This window comes from Brienomyrus brachyistius, chromosome 9, assembly GCF_023856365.1.
Source record: "Brienomyrus brachyistius isolate T26 chromosome 9, BBRACH_0.4, whole genome shotgun sequence".
Lineage (NCBI taxonomy): Eukaryota > Metazoa > Chordata > Actinopteri > Osteoglossiformes > Mormyridae > Brienomyrus > Brienomyrus brachyistius.
The window spans coordinates 12,844,807-12,863,069 of NC_064541.1; the positions used below are offsets into that span (position 1 = coordinate 12,844,807).

General features: G+C 46.6%; 1 protein-coding gene across 2 annotated transcripts; it reads right to left on the reverse strand.

The window, feature by feature from the left end:
- Window positions 1–34: 34 nt before the first annotated feature.
- On the reverse strand, window positions 35–18,038 carry si:dkey-122a22.2 (uncharacterized). Of its 2 annotated transcripts, XM_049026612.1 has the most exons (11): window positions 17,869–18,038; window positions 17,465–17,621; window positions 17,094–17,165; window positions 16,783–16,859; window positions 15,016–15,116; window positions 12,895–13,011; window positions 11,463–11,537; window positions 3,196–3,334; window positions 1,221–1,303; window positions 959–1,055; window positions 35–841 (listed from the first exon to the last, which is right to left on the reverse strand). In XM_049026612.1, exons 1-11 carry the CDS (start codon window positions 17,932–17,934, stop codon window positions 674–676), a joined length of 1,152 nt encoding a protein of 383 aa, XP_048882569.1. In that variant the 5' UTR covers window positions 17,935–18,038; the 3' UTR covers window positions 35–673. The 2 variants fall into 2 exon arrangements, with proteins under 2 accessions (XP_048882569.1, XP_048882570.1); XM_049026613.1 differs by lacking the exons at window positions 11,463–11,537; window positions 12,895–13,011.
- Between the last annotated feature and the right edge of the window lie 225 nt (window positions 18,039–18,263).

Sequence of the window (18,263 nt, forward strand, 5' to 3'; positions counted from 1 at the left end):
ATCGCATAAATGAAAAAGTACAAAGTGGAAAATCTAAGTTTTAAGTGCGGGTCAGATTTTATTATTTAAAAACATGTAATAGATCATATAGAACTAGACTCGGCCCATGGGCTGGTACTTTGAGATCTCTGGTAGACAGGAAGCACAGGGCAGGTGGCAGGGACCCCCTGGATGGGACCCCAGCGCTCGGCACACTCATGCATTACAGACCACTTACAGATGCCAATCTGCTTCATCACACATGCTGGGCACAGCTGGGGGAAACCGCAGTACCTGGGGATGCCCTGCACGCGGAATACACACACAATCGGGGGTGGGGTGTGAACTGCCAGCCTTGGAGATGTGAGGCTGCGGCACTACCTACCGTACGTACTACAGCAGTCCATTAAGCTCAAATTAGCCGGCTAAAAAACCAAGTCACCCAACAATGCAAGTGCACGGTCAACAAGTAATATGATTTTCCTCTCGGTTGTACTATAAGTATGGATGGAAACCTGAATATTTTATTAGCAAAAAGCATGTGTCCTTATTTAGGACAAGCGAATGCCTGTACACTGAATTAACAAGTTATGACCTGGAGAAAATCTTGGAATAATGGAGATCGTAAAAAACAGTATTTAAAAAGGAATTTTTGTTATTAAGTGGACATTCAGGACTATGTCAATTCTAAATTTTACTGGCTCTGTTGCTTAAGTTGTCTCTGCTCGACGATCTCCTGCAAATGCCGGCTGATGATGCTGTGATCTTCATAGATGGCTCTGCGATCCGCCCCATGGACGTGGATCCGCTTAGCTGATGGGTAAAACTGCTCCTGGAATCGCTTTTGATGCTCAGCAACAATCTAAAACAAGCAAAATGCAGAAATTAAAGAGAAATGCATCCTCGATGAGAAGTAAACCTCAACCATTTTTCTCGCCTCCATCTTAAAGACGCATTTTCTTGAAAATGAAAGGCTTACTTGGTTGAGATGAGCAGGCAACCGGTTGTCAAAATGATCCCCCGTCACCATGCTGACGGAGGTCCGGCTTGTCAGGGGTTTATATACTGAAATTTCTCTGAAAAACAGGTAAACTGCCATTGTTAGGATACACACTGCAGGTAGAAATCTGATTTTAATGTTGACGTTTTCATGGGAAGGTTCGGGGGGGACACTGCACACGAGCGAAAGACTGACCCCCGAGCGCACAGACAGCCAGCTCCCTCACTGTCGCCCCTCTCACCTGACTTGGGACGCGCTCTCGTTCAGGAAAAAGTGTTCGTCCACAGTGCTGCTTTGGTGAGATGGGTTGCTCAGGAGGTATTTCTACCAGACCAAAGAAGAGGTGATGCGGTCAGAAACCACACTGCAGCAGGTGAAAATGAGACTTTCAGGCCAAATCTGGAAAGTATACGATCGAAACCATGATCTACCATTATATTAACTACTCAGTTAGAAGCTGAAAAAACTTCCAATTTTTTCCTTGAGAATTCAAGCACACTGTCATTCCCAGGGTCCTTATCTCCCTTCAGACAACTTTAATATTGAAAAATCTGAAATAAGTTCCTCATCTTCAGTGTCATCAAAATGTGAGGGGGGGGGGGCTGAGGTATTTTAATGAACAGCTCAGACTCTCACTGCAACAGACAGTCGATCAAATAAACAGATGATTTTCAACTTTTCTCAATATCAGAGAAAATGCTGGGTGATCTGTGGGTCTATCTTCAGCTATCATCATCTTGTGACAAACACAAGTGTCAATGACACTGAAAGCGATGGCCTTATCTTCACCATTTCACCACTGCATCACTCCCACTCCAAAATAAACAACGGCACTTGTGCACCATATCAACACAATCAGAGGTATGATAAGTACCCCCCTAAGGGAATCCTGCAAGATCAAACTTATACTACTGTACAACAAACCTGGGACTGAGCTTTAACTCATCCCGGGACATATCCGGGGTTAAATGGGAAAGAATTCCATGGCATTTACTTATTTTTAAGAGGAAACATATAGCAGAGTTGTGGTATTCGACTCTAGTCTTGAGTGCACATATGAATGGACTCAGTGAATGCACGCGCAAGTGAGCTTTGGTGAATTTTTACGTGGTATTTACTCGCGCACTGGTGACTCAATTCCTATATTAGCTTCAAAGGTCATCTAAGTGTGTGCACACCTTTCATGTCTGTCATCACTTCTGCCAAGTCAGCAATTATCCGTTTTGTGTACGTAAACTATAAGCAGTTTCCGTTCAAGCAAAAAGAAGCACTCGGCAGGGTTTGAATACTGCAAGGCCTCGGTACCTGGGGTGACTGGTTAGACTGTCCAGACATTATGCTACGGTAAACTGCATTTTGACATTATTTCAAAAGCAACACTGCCGACTGGGGGTTTCCCACCATAAATTTAGCGGATAAATTCCCAAAAATAAATACACCCAAAATTACACAGTATATTGCATGACCTTCATACCACTCAAGCCTAGATCATCAAGATCTAGATCAAGCCTAGTTGTTGGATGGACTTAAATGGGAAGGAAATTGCACCTTTAAAAGTGATGGGGAGCTGAAATTAAGGTAATGGTTTTATCTTATAAGAAATATACATTTAAATAAGCAAGTTTACAGTCATCTGTCAGTGAGTTACACCCCCCCCAATAGGGTGAGCCTGAAAAGCAAAAAAAAATTGGTTGCTTGTCCTGTATCACCCCACACCAGCCAACACGCAAAAGCCAAACTGCTTAGGATTCAGGTACCTTTGGCATAGGATCTCCCTGACTGGTTATTCTCTGAACTTTTACACTTGTATTTCTGATCAGACAAAGGTTAACCCATCCTTCCATCCTTCTTCCAACCATTTACCCTGGTCAGTGTCGCATGGTTAATGTGTAGCTAAATTTGCAGGTTACACTTGGGTCACACGCATTCTGTGAGCCTTTAAATTCCCAGAAAGTCGCTCAGCACAGCTGGGGCAGCTGAAACAAATCCTGGCCCACAAACGGAAGCATTCAAGGAAAAAGGATGACACAATGAAATCACCTGGACACTCGCCCCACCATGTGGCCACAAGCGGTACAGCAGCTCCTTCACCAACATTTCCCAGTAGGTCTCAGACTTTCAACAACCAAGGAACGGACCCAGATGAATATCACTCATACCATACACGTCTCTTTAAATGGTATCGTCATACGGAATTCTACACAATGCAGACCCACCTGCTTCTGAATTACATTCTCGGGTACCATCTCTCCTTCAATCGCTGGATGTATCCATCCCACAATGATGAATATCCTGGTTAGTCCGGTGGCGGCGGCCAGCTGCATCACCTGCAGGTACGGCACCAGCTGCGAGTACCTGCAAGGCGACACACGCATTCAGCTACATGCCAAGTGACAGCTAAAGATGGCCGCCATCCAGGCCAGCAGGCAAAGGCCTGGATCCTCCCGCCATGCTCCCGGGGGTGATGCTACACGACGACAACACCCTTACACCCAGAGTATAATCAGGATAATGCTAATTTCCCAGGATGCATCACAGCCTACAATAAAACTTTTAATTACTCATAACATTAAATTACTACAGATCAACTTTTCTAACTGACCAATAAACAGGGATGTTATGGCATCATACAAGAATCTGTAACATCATAAAGATAACACTGCCATCCATCCATCCATCCATCCACCCATTTTCTGTAACCGCTTGTCCTATTTAGGGTCGTAGGGGGTCTGGAGCCTATCCCAGAGGCATGAAACAACCCAGGATGGAACGGAGTGCCCAGAGGAATCCCCACAATGACACGGGGAGAACATGCATGCTCCACACAAAACTCGAACCCTGGTCCCAGAGGTGTGAGGTGACAGTGCCACCTCCATTATGTAAATATCATACGTCAAGGACATTGTTTATGATATATAAAGATATCAAGACTTTTTGGACATGTTACAATGTTGCAGGTCCATAGACCAGAATGAGAACAATGCAAAAATCTCACAGAGACCAAATCGAAGATTGGTGGATGTTTGATGACTCAGCAAACACGAAACATCACTTTCGGGAAAGAAAGAAACCATGGGGCAGCCATGGGCACAGAAGCGGGACAAGCAGGGAGACTGTAGCAGAATGGGTGAGATGGGCACTGGGGGCACTGGGGGCAGCCCAGCTTTAAGCCATACGGGGGGCTATTTATACCGTTATAGTAAATAAGGCATCACCCTGTGGGGAGGCATGTCAGCGAGTAGGAAGGAGAACAACGGGTGTATTTCAGAGAGGATGGCACCAGGATTCCGGGCGCCCGCGGGAAGTCTGTCCAACATCCCACCCGGGCGGCCGCGGGAAGTCTGTCCAACATCCCACCCGGGCGGCCGCGGGAAGTCTGTCCAACATCCCACCCGGGCGGCCGCGGGAAGTCTGTCCAACATCCCACCCGGGCGGCCGCGGGAAGTCTGTCCAACATCCCACCCGGGCAGCCGAGCAGCAAAGCTGTACCCGGGGTGGGTTAGGAACTCAGACGGACTGATCGAGAATAAAACAAACTACACATTTAAACATGTATATAAACATGTGTGGGTTCCGTGGTGCCTGGACGCAGAGGAATGGGCGGGATCCCGGCCATGTGACCCAGCGGAGGAGCACAGGCCGATCTCCGACACGCTTCGGCACTCCCCCATTCGGTCTCGGCTCACCGATGCACCTGATTGGCTGGTCCCGGACCACAAGGCCCTGAAAACTGTCCCCCGCCTTCCTGTGAACCTAACCCCTCCTGTGCATACAGCCATCGGGGCCAGGAGTTAAAGGGGAGGAGGCGGGGCAACATAACAGTGCCAACATAAAAACGGGGATCGGAGCAGAATGCTGCACACAAGCCAGCCTTTCACACGAGCCGTGCTGCTGCACGCATGACAGCCACGAAATGATGGGGCGTATCCAGGTTTAACTGCTAAATGCGTAATTAGCGAAATTAGCAAGGTTAATAAAGCGCGACAGCGGCTAGGCACGCCTGGATATCCCCTCTATAGCTGTAAATATGCACTTCGATGTTTAGACGACAATGATAAAGGTTATTCATGGGGGGATCCATGACATTAAAAAAAAAAAGCTGTAAAAATTGCCAGGGTGTTGCAAGTAAATCAGGACCAGGAGCCCCGACAGAACCCCCCAGGAGTCACAACATTCAGGAATTAATTACATATTCCTTATTTTGAATGGAAACGTGTGAAGGCAGACCACACCTCTTCATTGTGGACCCCCAACCCGCCCGTAACTCCTGGCGTGTCAGCATTTCTGCCCCCACGGTGCCATGTGGACCTGTTTGATTGTGGCCCAGTCGTTCCCATCAGACTGACGACATCTGAAGGCCCCCGGAGCCACCTGCCCCCCCCCCCGGCCCCCGCCGTTTTTTAATTCTGCTCGGTAGAGAGGATTATACAGGGCAAGGCATGCGTGTCAAGGGGAAATTCAGTGGGTAAAGACTGGGAAGATTGGTGGGATGAATTAAACCGATAACACGGGCGATGACGACAAAACATGTAGGGCAAAGCTGTTGGTCACTGCAAAACCTTTTTTTGGGGGTGGTGGGGGTGGGGGGGCAGGGAAATATCTAAATTAATAAAGTGGTGAAATGAGTTTGCGCGGCAGACTTTCTGCTGTTTGACTTTTCCATCTGGATTAGTGCAGGATGAGCGGTCACTCTGTTAGTTTTGTTAAACTGCGCGATTCACTGTCGGAATTTGCTCCCCTCCAGACCCCACCCCTCCCCAGCCCAGCCCTCCCCGATAACACCTCCGTTCATTACCATATAATTTTATATTTTAGCCACAAAAATACTTGCACGTGAGCAGAACATCCAGCATTACACGCGTGGATTGCTAGATACAGTCACAGTCCTGCTGTTTCCCTCTGTTTTGAGGGGCCAATTTTACAGCCTTTTCCAGATACTTCCGAGAATGATTTTCCATTCTAGGTAAACCTGGATCTAGAGTGTGGACTAAAATGTAGAAAAAGGTCAAATTTACCAACAAAAAACAAGGAGAGGTTGTAGTCGATCACTGCATGTGAGGCTTCCAGTAAACATGGCAGTTTCCTGACATGACCAGTGTGTGTCAGTGAAGTACTGCTTTCAGAGTACAGCATGTGAAGAAGGGGGCGGGATCCAGCCTGCCAGTCATTCCCTCCGGGACTGCTCGGACCAATAGGCTACACAGAAATGTTCACCCAAGATGCTGGTAACATCTAATCTGCATTGATTAAATTCCATCGGTTCCCCACAGCTACCCGCCATGATTACTGACAGACTAAATGGCATCGACATTATAAACATGCTGGGCTATTTCCGCATTGATTTCGGATCAAACGCAAACGCCTCTGAACTTTGATATAATGTACCTTTTGTCCTTTGATCACTAAATACCCAAGGACTCGGCACAGTGTGAATCATTGCTGCTTACCTAACAATACCGACCCCCCCACCCCCCATGCAAAGTCAGAAGATCACAGGTTAGCAAAACATGCAGCTTCAGCATCTCCTGCATAAGGAATGTGTTCAATTAACATTTAGTGTGGCTTCTATTTGTGCCCCCCCCCAACAAACATCAGGGGCCCATGCAAATCCAAGGTGTGAGTGGCGGTAAACACCCCCCCGCAGACAATCACTAGCAGTAATTCACCTAAAGAAATTAACATATGCATAATTTTTATTAAAAACAAAACATAAATACCTAACCCTTGAACATTTAACATAACATCAAATTAATTTTCTGCCCACTGTTTGACAGGACAGACTGGAGATATTTATATACACACACACACACACACACTTAGTAAAATTTATTTTAACCATGATGAGAATGTATATATATGGTCAGTGTGAGTTTTTTAACATGAAAGACAGACATAATCATCCCTGCATACTCTCAAGGTACAGCGGGATCCTTGATACTTTTATGGGAAAAAAAACCCACCTCCCTCCTCGGGTGACTAAGAGGCACCGATTTCAGCCCTGAGATTCACAACACAGACAGAAACTCCTCCACGGTGGAGGCCTGATACTGGCGCAGCGCCAGTCAACCACAGACTCTTGATCTACCACAACACTGGCCGATCGATCTATTCTCCGTTCCCATAATTTGGAAACGTTACATTTCTGCACCGAAATTAACTTCTGAACTCCGGTGAACTTACCAGCAAGGCCCTATCCTCCATCTTAACCCAGAGTGAAAAGGACAATACCAACAAAAACAACATTCGCTACATTAATGATGATACTGTTTAATGAATATGGCAGCATATTTCCACACACAGGAACATAACGATCAATCACAGATTATTAAGACAGGGGTCGTCTACATTTTTGTCTCGCTCATATAAATCGAATGGCCGCTTGAATGGGCTTCGGGAAAGAAGATCGGCGATGGATGTATGAATGATTCATGCAAAGTAATGAGTAAACGGACGTTAAAAACGACCACCGGAGGCGAGATTCCTGCCGCTTGGGCCTCAAGATCCTAAACGATTCACACTATTCAATATCCCTTTGCGAGACTGATTATCCTGCCAAGATAATGTTTATAGGTGTCAGGCATTGGTGTCACGTCCCAATGTTGGTTTCACCAGCGTTAAGTGACAATCACAAATGACTGTCACGTCCCCTAACCCGCAGTGATATAACTGGTAAAAATGTACAGCTACAGTAAACGCAAGAGACAGTCCTCCCACTGAGTGACAGAGGCACAGCGACTCCCCCAAGCCCTGACCCTCTACCCCCCTCCTCCCTCAACATCAGGGGAATAGGGACCCTGTCAGTGGATTTAGGAGGGGGTCAGGCAGATGAGACAGCACCCCCCACTCCCACCTCATTCCACCGCAGTGACAACTACTGTCGACCGGGGCTTATGTGCCTGTCAGCACGGCTCCCTGCCACCCAGCCCAGCCCCGCCCCGGGTGCTGTGTGCTGAGGGGAGACCTTTGATGGGATTAACTTGTCTTCCCAGATAAGGGAGTAAAATAAGAATAATTAGAATGAGAAATAAAATAAAAATAAAAAACAAATGGCGACAGGGACTGTCTAGAAGGCAGCTGCTATTAAGATACTTCAGGTGTGCAGTGCTCCTCCTGTAACACGGCAGTGTAAACGCACACCGGCCCAAATTCTCTTCTGCCCTCTGAGTTGTGAACACACTACGGGTCTATGAAGGCTTAAAGGGCCGGGCGACGAGTCCGAGCCGATAACAGGGGGAAATCTCTCTGTTGTAATCATCTGGAACAATCTGCGGCTCTGGTACGGAGGGCCAGCAAATGCCTTCCAGCTCCCCCTAAACCGGCGATGTTACTGCCCCCCCCCCCCATGCCCTGCCGAACACTTTCAAGTTATTTGAAAATATTGAAATATTCTCAGGAGACATGGGCGATTCATTTTGCAGGATATTACGGAGCTAATTTCTTTGTGAGCCGCGGTTAATGGAAAGCCCTTTGAAGTGTAAATGGCGCAGCCCACACTGCCGCACGATATGCTCCCCTTAACCGTTCTCAGGTAGCTCCGCCATTCTGATTGGTCAGGCTTTATCGGCACATCCAAATTGGACGACAGAAAGGGGGGGAAACCGTACCTGCATTTCTTCAACGCTCCGATTATACTGGATGTATTGCTTGCGGACAAATTTGAAAAACCTAACTGCATTTCCACAAGTTTTGCGTTAGTCTCACATCTGCTCAGGCAGCAATTTCCAAACCTCATCGCAGTTTCCTTCAGCTCATCCATAAATGGGGAGGGGACACCCCTAACAATAACATCATGGACCCAAGAAGTTGGGCCCTGAGAACTGATTCAGTCCTTCCTGGAACACCGTCATACATCGAACTGGGTGTGATGGAATATTGCACAATTTTTCAAGAAGAAAAGCCCCCAATTCGTTGATGGATGAAGGTGAAGGAAAACTACTTCATATTCATCGCTCCAGAACTTCCCAGAGATGGTGCAAGTGCAGGCTCAGTGATATTTAGGTCAGGTGACTGGGGAGGTCATGGATGGGCCCCAATCTCATTCTGGGGCTCCTGAACCCACCCTTGGGTGTGTTTGTCTGAGTATCATGAGGTAACAGCGTCTGCATATTTGGCTGCACCCAACCCTGTAAAATGGCCTCAAAACCGCTTCCCGTCAAGGAAAGATCTCGAGCAACCATCAGACCGAATGCCTACCATGAGATTTATAAGATGAACGGAAAGCATCCAGCAGTTTTATTCAAACATAAATCTTTCGGTTAAAAGGTTTCTTTTAACAAAGAACAAAATGGCGAACAGTGACTCATCAGGCCATGTGACTTGTTCCCATTGCTCAGGAGCTGCTGTGCGCTCCTCACACCAGCTTGGCGTCCTTCTGCATCAGCTTTGACTGTCATAAATCCCAGCTTTGTGAAGCTGACAACATATCAGGTTTCAATTAGCCTCTTTGCTAACCTGCTAGCTGCCTCAAGTTTGCTTTGCAAAATCACATATTACAGCACTGGCTGTCCGAGCTCGCTTACAGTCGTAGCTCCGTTTTTATTGCGACTCAGCTACATCAATGTTAAAAACATTTTCTTGTGTTCTCTCTTATTTTGCTCAGCCCTTGTATTTATTCAAGTCGGAGCAAACAAACTTGATCCTCGACCCCATGATTACTGGAATCAGGTGAAGTGTGTATGTAGGCTAATTACAGGCAGGTTTTGGAACCACTGAGCTCTGAGAAGAAAAAAAGGTGACATTCACCACTCCACCCAATCAAGAAGAGCAATAATAGGTCAGCTTCTCAACACATAGCGCCACCACCAGGTCAGGAGGAGTAAGACCCTGTATGCACCCCCACCTGTGCGAGTGTGAGTGTATCCACGGTCAGCCACTTGTTCTTTTCACCTAAGTGACTGCATGCTCAGCTCAGCTCAGGCCACACGCGTGTTTTTTTCATCAGAAGTGTCTATTTTTAGCGAGCTAGTGAGAGACTGATTTGAATCAGAGATCCGCCAGCGTCAACTGAAGACCCACAATCTTTGTTAACGTTAGAAGGAAATCTGCCAAAAAAAGGATAAATCTGGCAGCAATCGATGAACCCTTTACATTACTATTACTGCTTGCCACTGTCATATTTTTTCAAGTTAAAATCTTATCTTCAACATCAGTTACCTGGAGTCCCAAATGACTCTTAGCCTGCAAAATAAATATAGCAACTTGCTTTGGGGAAAAAAGGAAATTCTGTATGTTTTTTTTTATATCAAAAGCAGGACAGCCCAACACACACAATAACAGAATAATATTCAGGATTGCTGAGGTAAGGAGTGAATTTATGAATGGCGTGCAAATGCTCGGTACCCTGAAAAGTTGTGTAGGTCAAAGCGATTACCAGTGCGAGAATAATAGCTGGTATTATACACAATAAAAATGTGAATTTAAGAAAATATAAAATATGAAAAATATAGAATCAAATATTATATATAATATTATATATAAGATTTACATGAAATACCGCCTCCAAACCCTATTCTTTCCATAAGCCCTGTTTATTTCCATAAGTATAATGGGAGATTTTACGGGAACGCACAGCACCACAGCAGGAATTAAACCGAGGTTGACTCAGCAGTTCAAAACATCCCCTTTTCTCTAGATGTGGGAAAAGCACAGCCAGGGGAAACTGGAGCAGTCAGAGACCTGGAAAATTAGCAAATCAGAGGATTATTTGTTGTTTAAAATATGCTCTTTAATTAAAACATCCTACTGGTCTACTGAAGTAGCCATTAGGTGAAATTAACAGAGTTAGCATGCTAGCTAATTTTGCAGAGAACAGTGATAAGCCTTAATAAGTCTCTCCTAAAGACTGCAGCTGTATAACATGCCAGCCTGAAACGCTGAGATTTACTGCCCAGCTCCTGCTTATAAGTTTGCACGTGTAAGTGAGATGAATTACTCACTACTCCCTAACAACCTCATTGGGTTTTACTTTCTTGCAGCAGGCAGGCGTCTAAGCCGATGTCTTTTTCAGGTACCCGAGTGTCACGATATTAAAAGAAGGTTTTCACGCCTCGGCTGTTTATAAGTATTCGGTCCGCAAAAGGGCAGAAACACCTCCCTGAAATAAAGAGCCAATAAATCGAGATGTGGGTCTGACTGTTTGCAAAGCAGCACAAAATGTAAGAACAGGCAGCATCACTAACGGCGGCTACAGACACACTGAGGGCATACGAGACACAGGGTCTATTCCTGGAAGCACCATACGCTGTAAGGCGCGGTGCGTTTAGGGCAGGTTGGTCCATCCTGGGGTATGCACGTGCTCCACATGCACGTACGTGTGGGACGCCTTCATACCCATCCATCCATCCATCCATCCATTTACCCATTCAGCTAGTACAGGGTCATCTTGAGGACTTCAGTTTTAATGCAGAATACAGCACAGGGAGGGTTAACGTCTCCCCCCCGCCCAGCCATGCCTCCCCTAGCCACGCCCCCTCAGATGACTCACCAGTACTGCTGCCACTGCGTCTCCTGAAATATACCTTCTGGTATAGGATCGATGAGGACGAGGTCTGACACCTCCCTAAGGAAAGGGGACACTGCGTGATAAAGGGCCACCTTCTCCATTACCCTCGCCCCCACGACCACCCCTCAGCTCCAGGCCTGTCTGCTGTATCGCCATGGCGATAACGAGAAAGAGATGTATCGCGTGTCCGCCGTTGTCGCCCGGGAGACGAATGGGCCGCCGTGACCGCCAGTTGATATTTTTATTCGGCGGGTGTCAGGGGGGGATGGCGGCAGCATAATTCAGATTCTTAACTGCCACACATCACAGAGGATGAAACTTTAAATGTCTCCACCCAGGAAGAGGCCCCTGGGCTTATTAATCACCATGCCTCGGGGATGGGGAGGGTTCTGGGAATTTATGGTGCTAGATTTAACAACAACACAGTCGACAGAGTCCTGACTGCCTCCCTCAGATTGACCGGGAATATTTACTGTTCCGTGCGAAGTTACGCAAAGTTTCTGATTAATAAGAAAGCCTCTTCCAAGCCGTCTGCAGTGCCCGAGATGGCACAGACGTATCCGTGCAGGGTGCCGGACCGCCTGGAGCCTGTCCCAGGGAGCGGTAGGTGCACACTAGGGCTGCACAACATCACATGGTGATTACATGGTGCAAGAGGAACAACCACCAGGCCATCAGATGACGCATGTAAACATTGGTCTAGAAGCCGGCTTTTTGGACGCTTACGTACGGCCTCAATCTGGCAAGCAGATCAGTCCTGTGCCTAATCCATGACATGCATATTGTGACACCCAAAAGTAAGTAATCTGTATAAATTCTATTCAATATCGTAATGTTTAATCAACGTGTCGGATTTTAAACTGCAAGAAGTACCACCACACCACCGGCGTCTCTTTTACCTTGTTTATCCACAATATTTCCATGTTAAAAGATGTTGCGGCTGATGATCTGTCCCTTTCTTCACCGCCACTTCAGTGTTTATCGCTTCCATGATTTACCAAAACAGTAGCATGCGACACGCTCCGATAGCTGCATTTAATAAACATACGGATATGCCAAATTTATGTAGATTACTAACTTTTGGCCGCCACAATTTGCCTCTCATTAATGATTTAATCATATTAATAATCTACTTGCCAAACTGTGGGTGTAAGTAAATGTCCATATAGCGCCGAAAAGCTGGCCTCCGGACAAACGTTTACAACCGTCATCTAAAGCCCTGGTGATTAGTGAACATACGTAATAGCTATGTAATCGCAATTGCATCACCATGTGATATCCTGCAGCCCTAGTGCGCACCTAACAGACACACCTAACAGACACACCTAACAGACACACCTAACAGACACACCTAACAGAATGCACAGGTCACAATTATAATGATAATAACCAATAATATTGAGAGGAATCTCACGTGTCATGGATGTGACTGTAAAACCTGGCATTGAGCGCACCCAGTTCGGACCCCACCAGTACCAGGGGCGTGGCCATCTCTGCGGCTTTGACGAGCCGGTGCAGGTCGTCGACCATCCTGCCAAAAGCCAGAGAAGCAAGGTGTTGTGCTTTGGCATTAGGCTGAGTGCTGCTTCCGGGGGTCTTCGTTAGGAACAACCTCCAGAGTAAGAGAAATCCACCCACCACCCGACCACTTTCCATCTGCTTATGCGGCAAACGGACGAAGGTCATAAACAACGAAGTTACTGAAATGTTAAAATGTTACCAGGAGCCAAGAGGAAAATGTAAGGGGGGGTTAATGGAGGAATGAGGCGAGGAAACATGCTGGACAGGATGCCAGTCCGACACAGAACAGACACACACACACAGACAGGCACATAGAGACACACACACACACACACACAGGCAGACACACACAGGCTGACAAAATGAATATGAATTTAACGGCCTCAAACCACCCATCTGCATGTCTGTGGACTGCAGGAGGAATACAGTACTCAGAGGAGTACTCTGAGTACTCGGCACGGGGAGAACATGCACACAGAAGGCGTGACCATGAGGCCACCCACCGAAAAAAGCACCAGCAGATCTATCTGGGGAGGTGGGAGGGGCCCCGCCGACTGACAGCTTTGACCTGTCTGCTAGCCGCCATCCCAGGCTTACCTTCTGACACTCTCCGCCATCGTTTAAAAATATTTATTCACCTCAGCGGCCACTTGAAGGCGCGCGGCGGAGTCATAAACAGCGCGGGTGAGTCACAGCGACGCGGCCTGATATTTCATCTGTGTTTATAATCCTGCTCTGAGTCTCTGGGGTCTCTTCAAGCACGGCTGGGGTAATTCACAGAAAATAAAAAGGAATAAAACTGTATACAGGGCTATTTTTTTATTGGGGGGGAGATGCATTCTAACCCAGCGATGGGTTTAAAAATAGCAAGGAAAGAGCATCACGCCATCCTCGCACTCGGCAACAGCCCTGCGATTGGAACGCAGAGAGCTCACTGGGACGACGGCGTCGGCTGCCAGCCCGCCGCGTTATTGAATGCTGGGAAATCGATTGGCCTCCTCAGAAATGTCAGCGGCCCACCCCACGCCAGGACCCCGGCAGAGACGGGCAGGGGCTGCTGGGTGGGGCAAATGGGGCACCATGCTGTGTCTGTGAGGCAATTAACTGATAAGAACAGACTGGTATGCTGCTGGCCAAAACAGTACCATAACATAAATGCCAAAAATGGTGTGTGTGTGTGTGTGTGTGTGTGTGTGTGTGTGTGTCTCCGTGTGTGGGGGGGGGGGGGGGGGTCCACTTAGAAAAACACAATTCGACCAAAGAAACATTAAAGACAATGAGGACAAATTAAAGACCTGACATTACAACAATTCTCCATATTAAATGGAGGAGAGAGAGAGAGAGAGAGAGAGAGAGAGACAGACAGACAGACGGACGGACGGACGGACGGCCAGACAGACGGACGGACGGACGGCCAGACAGACGGACGGACGGACGGCCAGACAGACGGACGGACGGACGGCCAGACAAACAGACAGCCAGACAGCCAGACAGCTAGATAACAGGTCTGACATGTTGTAATCAGCTACCAAAATATCCACAAACTCAGTAGGATTAAAACCGACACCCACAGTCTTCATCACAGGGGGCCACAGTGTGTCATAAATCCAGTGTCACCCCCCCCCCCCCAGCCATTGAGAGCAAGGGGCTGCTGTAGGGGACATCGGACTCATTGACCTTCAGACATCATACTTTGAATATTAGACTCACAAGCTCAGACAGCCATGTTCAATGTTTTCATTGGGTTTCGTTGGTAGCTCTAAATGCAGCTGAACTCATTACTTATGCTAAACATATCAATAAAAAAATAACAGCTAAGAACTCTAAACAATGACCATGACTACAGTGAAACACCAGAGATTACATTTCTCATTAATCTGGAAAGGCTACACCATACTCTTCAACTCTCTCTGTGTCCCCTGTGTACCTGACCACAATGATTGGTTGGAGAATGAATGGATGGATGGATGGATGGATGGATGGATGGATGGATGGACGGGGTGCACCTTCTTACCTTCCAGTCGTGGACACACCCCACACTTTCTCTGTTCCCGTGGTCTGGTTCTGAAGGGCTCGCTTACTGAACCCGAGTCCCACTCGATCATACGTGCACACCTGGACACGGGGAAATGACACAAACTGAGATGCTAAATTCCAACAGTCTTCCTTCCCACTCTGGAACAAGTACAATTCCTCTGCCGTTAGCACAAGGAAACGCAGAGGGTATTCTGCATACGTACGTGTGAGAGGCCAAACGAAGAGCGCCCCCTACCTTACTGTGACAGTATAACTTACTGCACCTGTCTTATATTTAGCTTACCATTAACTGCCTGTCATAGCATCTCCATGAGCAGGGACATCAGATTAAATTCAGTGTCAAGCTAATAAATTCCGGAAAAGATAAACAGCACCAATAAACACAAGGTGCTAGTGTTTTTAAAGTTCCTGGGCCAGTGACAGTGGTGGTTCCAGGAGCAGAGAAGCTGAGGAGCAAACTACACCCAACATATATCTAAACATCACTGATTCTGTGTCACACCGTTGTATTCAGTAACATCTTATAAGAGCTAAAAATAACACCAGCTCTGATCGGGGAGGTAAATTTAAAGAGTGCAGTGAGCAGAAGCGATGGCTCCTTGGGGTTTGACACCTGCAGCAAAACAAGTTGGGGGGGCTGGCATTTATAAGACAGAACAGAAATTGGACTGGGCTTATGGAAACCCAGAGGGGCCGTGAGTCACAGGAAATGTAGTGCAGGTGGGGGGGACCTGTCCTCCCTCAGTCCCAGACACATCCCCAGAAGCACCCAGAAGCAAGCCAGCCCCAGCTGGTACTGAGCCCCCCCTCCGCCCACTTCCACATGCCCCTACTTCATAAAAGCAAAGTGTTCACTATGAAGTGTAAATTAAAGGCAAATATACTGCTCTCGGTGTCAAAATGGTAGAAAGGCTCAGTACAGAATCGGGCAAAGATCCTGAGCCTTTACAGGAAGCGGTAAACACTGAGCAAACACTGCATACCCCACCGCCCCAGACAAACCCCACATCCAGCCTGGTAAAAGTGGCAGTGTTCTGGGGGGGGGCGAATGGCAGAACAAGTTCATAATTAAAGGGCGTTATCCTGATCATTAGCCCTAACTATGAATGCCTGCTGATCCAGGATGCGAAAACTGCGATGCAGACCCTAAGAGATGCATCCCCTAGTCGCAATTAATTGTGTAAAGATGCCAGAACAGGTCAGATGGCGGAATATTTTTTTTTAAAAAAAAGCTGTCAGGTTAAAGGCCTGTGCAGCAGCCCACATGGCAGCAGGAATGTTAATGAAGAGCAGACGGGAATTCACAGCCCTGCTGTCGGCACTGCGGACTGCGGAGAACGGCGACCGTCAGCAGCTCCTTATCTAGTCAAGGTCACAGCAGGTCACATGAAGCATCAGTCTGTCACAGCAAAGCAGGAAAGTTGCATGCGGTCATATTCACACAGGCTGATGATAAAAGCCTCCTGTTCAGCGGAACTGCCTGACTCTGGAGCTCAAGGAGAACAAGGAGACAAACTGACAAACACACACACACACACACACACACACACAGGTGGGGCTGGACCCAAGCCCACAGCCCTGGAGGTGAGAGACAGCAGCTCCACCTGCTCACCTCAATCGCAGTACCCAGAATGCAGTAGGAACTTGTAAATGATGAATAAGCCACATCACTTTGCACCACATGAGTTTAACCTCCATCTGGGCACTCTGAACATCAAATAAGTGAGAAAAAACACATGCTCACCCTTGTCTTCTGTGAAACTTCTTCTTGGATATAGAACCAGGATTCCGAGGACATTCCGGTGGGAGCATCCAGAAGAACTATGAAGAAACACCATAGGCGTGAAACACGTCGAGAGTGAACGACGCATCTAACGCTGACTCAGGATGTGAAATCTGTTAAAGTACACAACCCATCAACCCCAAGGGGTTCTGGTATTCATCTTGTCTGACATTTAATATGCAACAGAATAACATCAATTCCTCTACCGCAGTTTCAGTGCTCCCAATGGTGTTTTTATGAATCTGTGAAATAACACGGAGTCTATACTTTACCAACTGGCTCCCCTTGTCCTTTGCACAAGAGGTGGACCTTCTGACCTAATCCAATATCCACTGATTGGGCCCCTGCAGAAGAATCAGGCAAATAGCAACCTCTGATGAAATGCATGAGCACTTCGCAGTTTCATGGGTTCTATCCCACGTTGTTAACAGTGACTTCATTAAAGAGAGAGATTCGTTTTGTATAGTAACCGTTCAATCAGCAGAGGGGGAACCGTGAAGCTATTTTCAGATTGCCTACTTTCATGTGTGATTCAATCTAATGATGACAACTTATCGCTACCCAGCTGCACGGATGTAAAACAAGGATATAGTGCATAATGTCGATAATAAAAGGGAACATAAAACCCCGCGGTGACATTTACCTTCAGGAACAAGCAGCGCTCCCTCCCTCTGCAAAGAGGCATAATTCAAAAAGGGAGGGATGAAGATGATAAGAAGAACAACTTTTCCCACGTCTGTAACTTTGGCACAGAATCCTTTGTTTTTCGCAGGACCTGCGCTTACATTTGATTCTTCCGCCTTTAAATTCAAATAAAATACAGAGCAATTACCGTACAGTAGGTAATCCCAGGTAAATTCATTGCGGAATTAACTTCGCTATAAGAATAACGTATCGTGATTGCTAAATGTAGTTTACTGTCATCTTTCCATCCACCTGCAAAAGTAGGATATTATATATAGGTGGTTAGCATGCTGGATAATAGCAGGCAGACACGACAGGAACACAGAAATAGCAAGTCACCAATCATTACGGATAACTACCTACCTTATTGTTATCATCTTTAACATTTGTATTGCTTTTATCTTGAGTAATTGTCCTGTTACGTAACATAATTTAAAATAAATAAACTTTCAAGTGGGGGGAAATCCAGTGTTTTTAATGAATGAGTGAAAGTATTTATTTCAAGACTGACGAGGCATTCTTACGCAGTACAGTAGCCGAGATAAGTCAAAGTTAACGGGGAATAGGCGTTTTTTAAAATATATCTATGCCGGTCATGCATGTTGAAACGTTGAATAGAGTTTTGTTTTCCCATCAAATCCTTTAAAATATTACACCAACGATTTGTTGTGCATTTTTGTGCACTGGTATAAAATAAAAAGCAATACATAGAAAGAAATATGGTTATTAATTACGGGAGAATCTAGATAGTTCCTACT

Coding starts and splice junctions, on each gene's coding strand:
- si:dkey-122a22.2 (XM_049026612.1), bottom strand. CDS start 17,934: ATGTTACGTAACAGGACAATTACTCAAGATAAAAGCAATACAAATGTT. Junction 15,117..16,782: donor AAGTTTCACAGAAGACAAGG/GTGAGCATGTGT, acceptor CCCCGTGTCCAG/GTGTGCACGTATGATCGAGT. Junction 3,335..11,462: donor ACGCAGTGGCAGCAGTACTG/GTGAGTCATCTG, acceptor GTCGCCTTGCAG/GTACTCGCAGCTGGTGCCGT.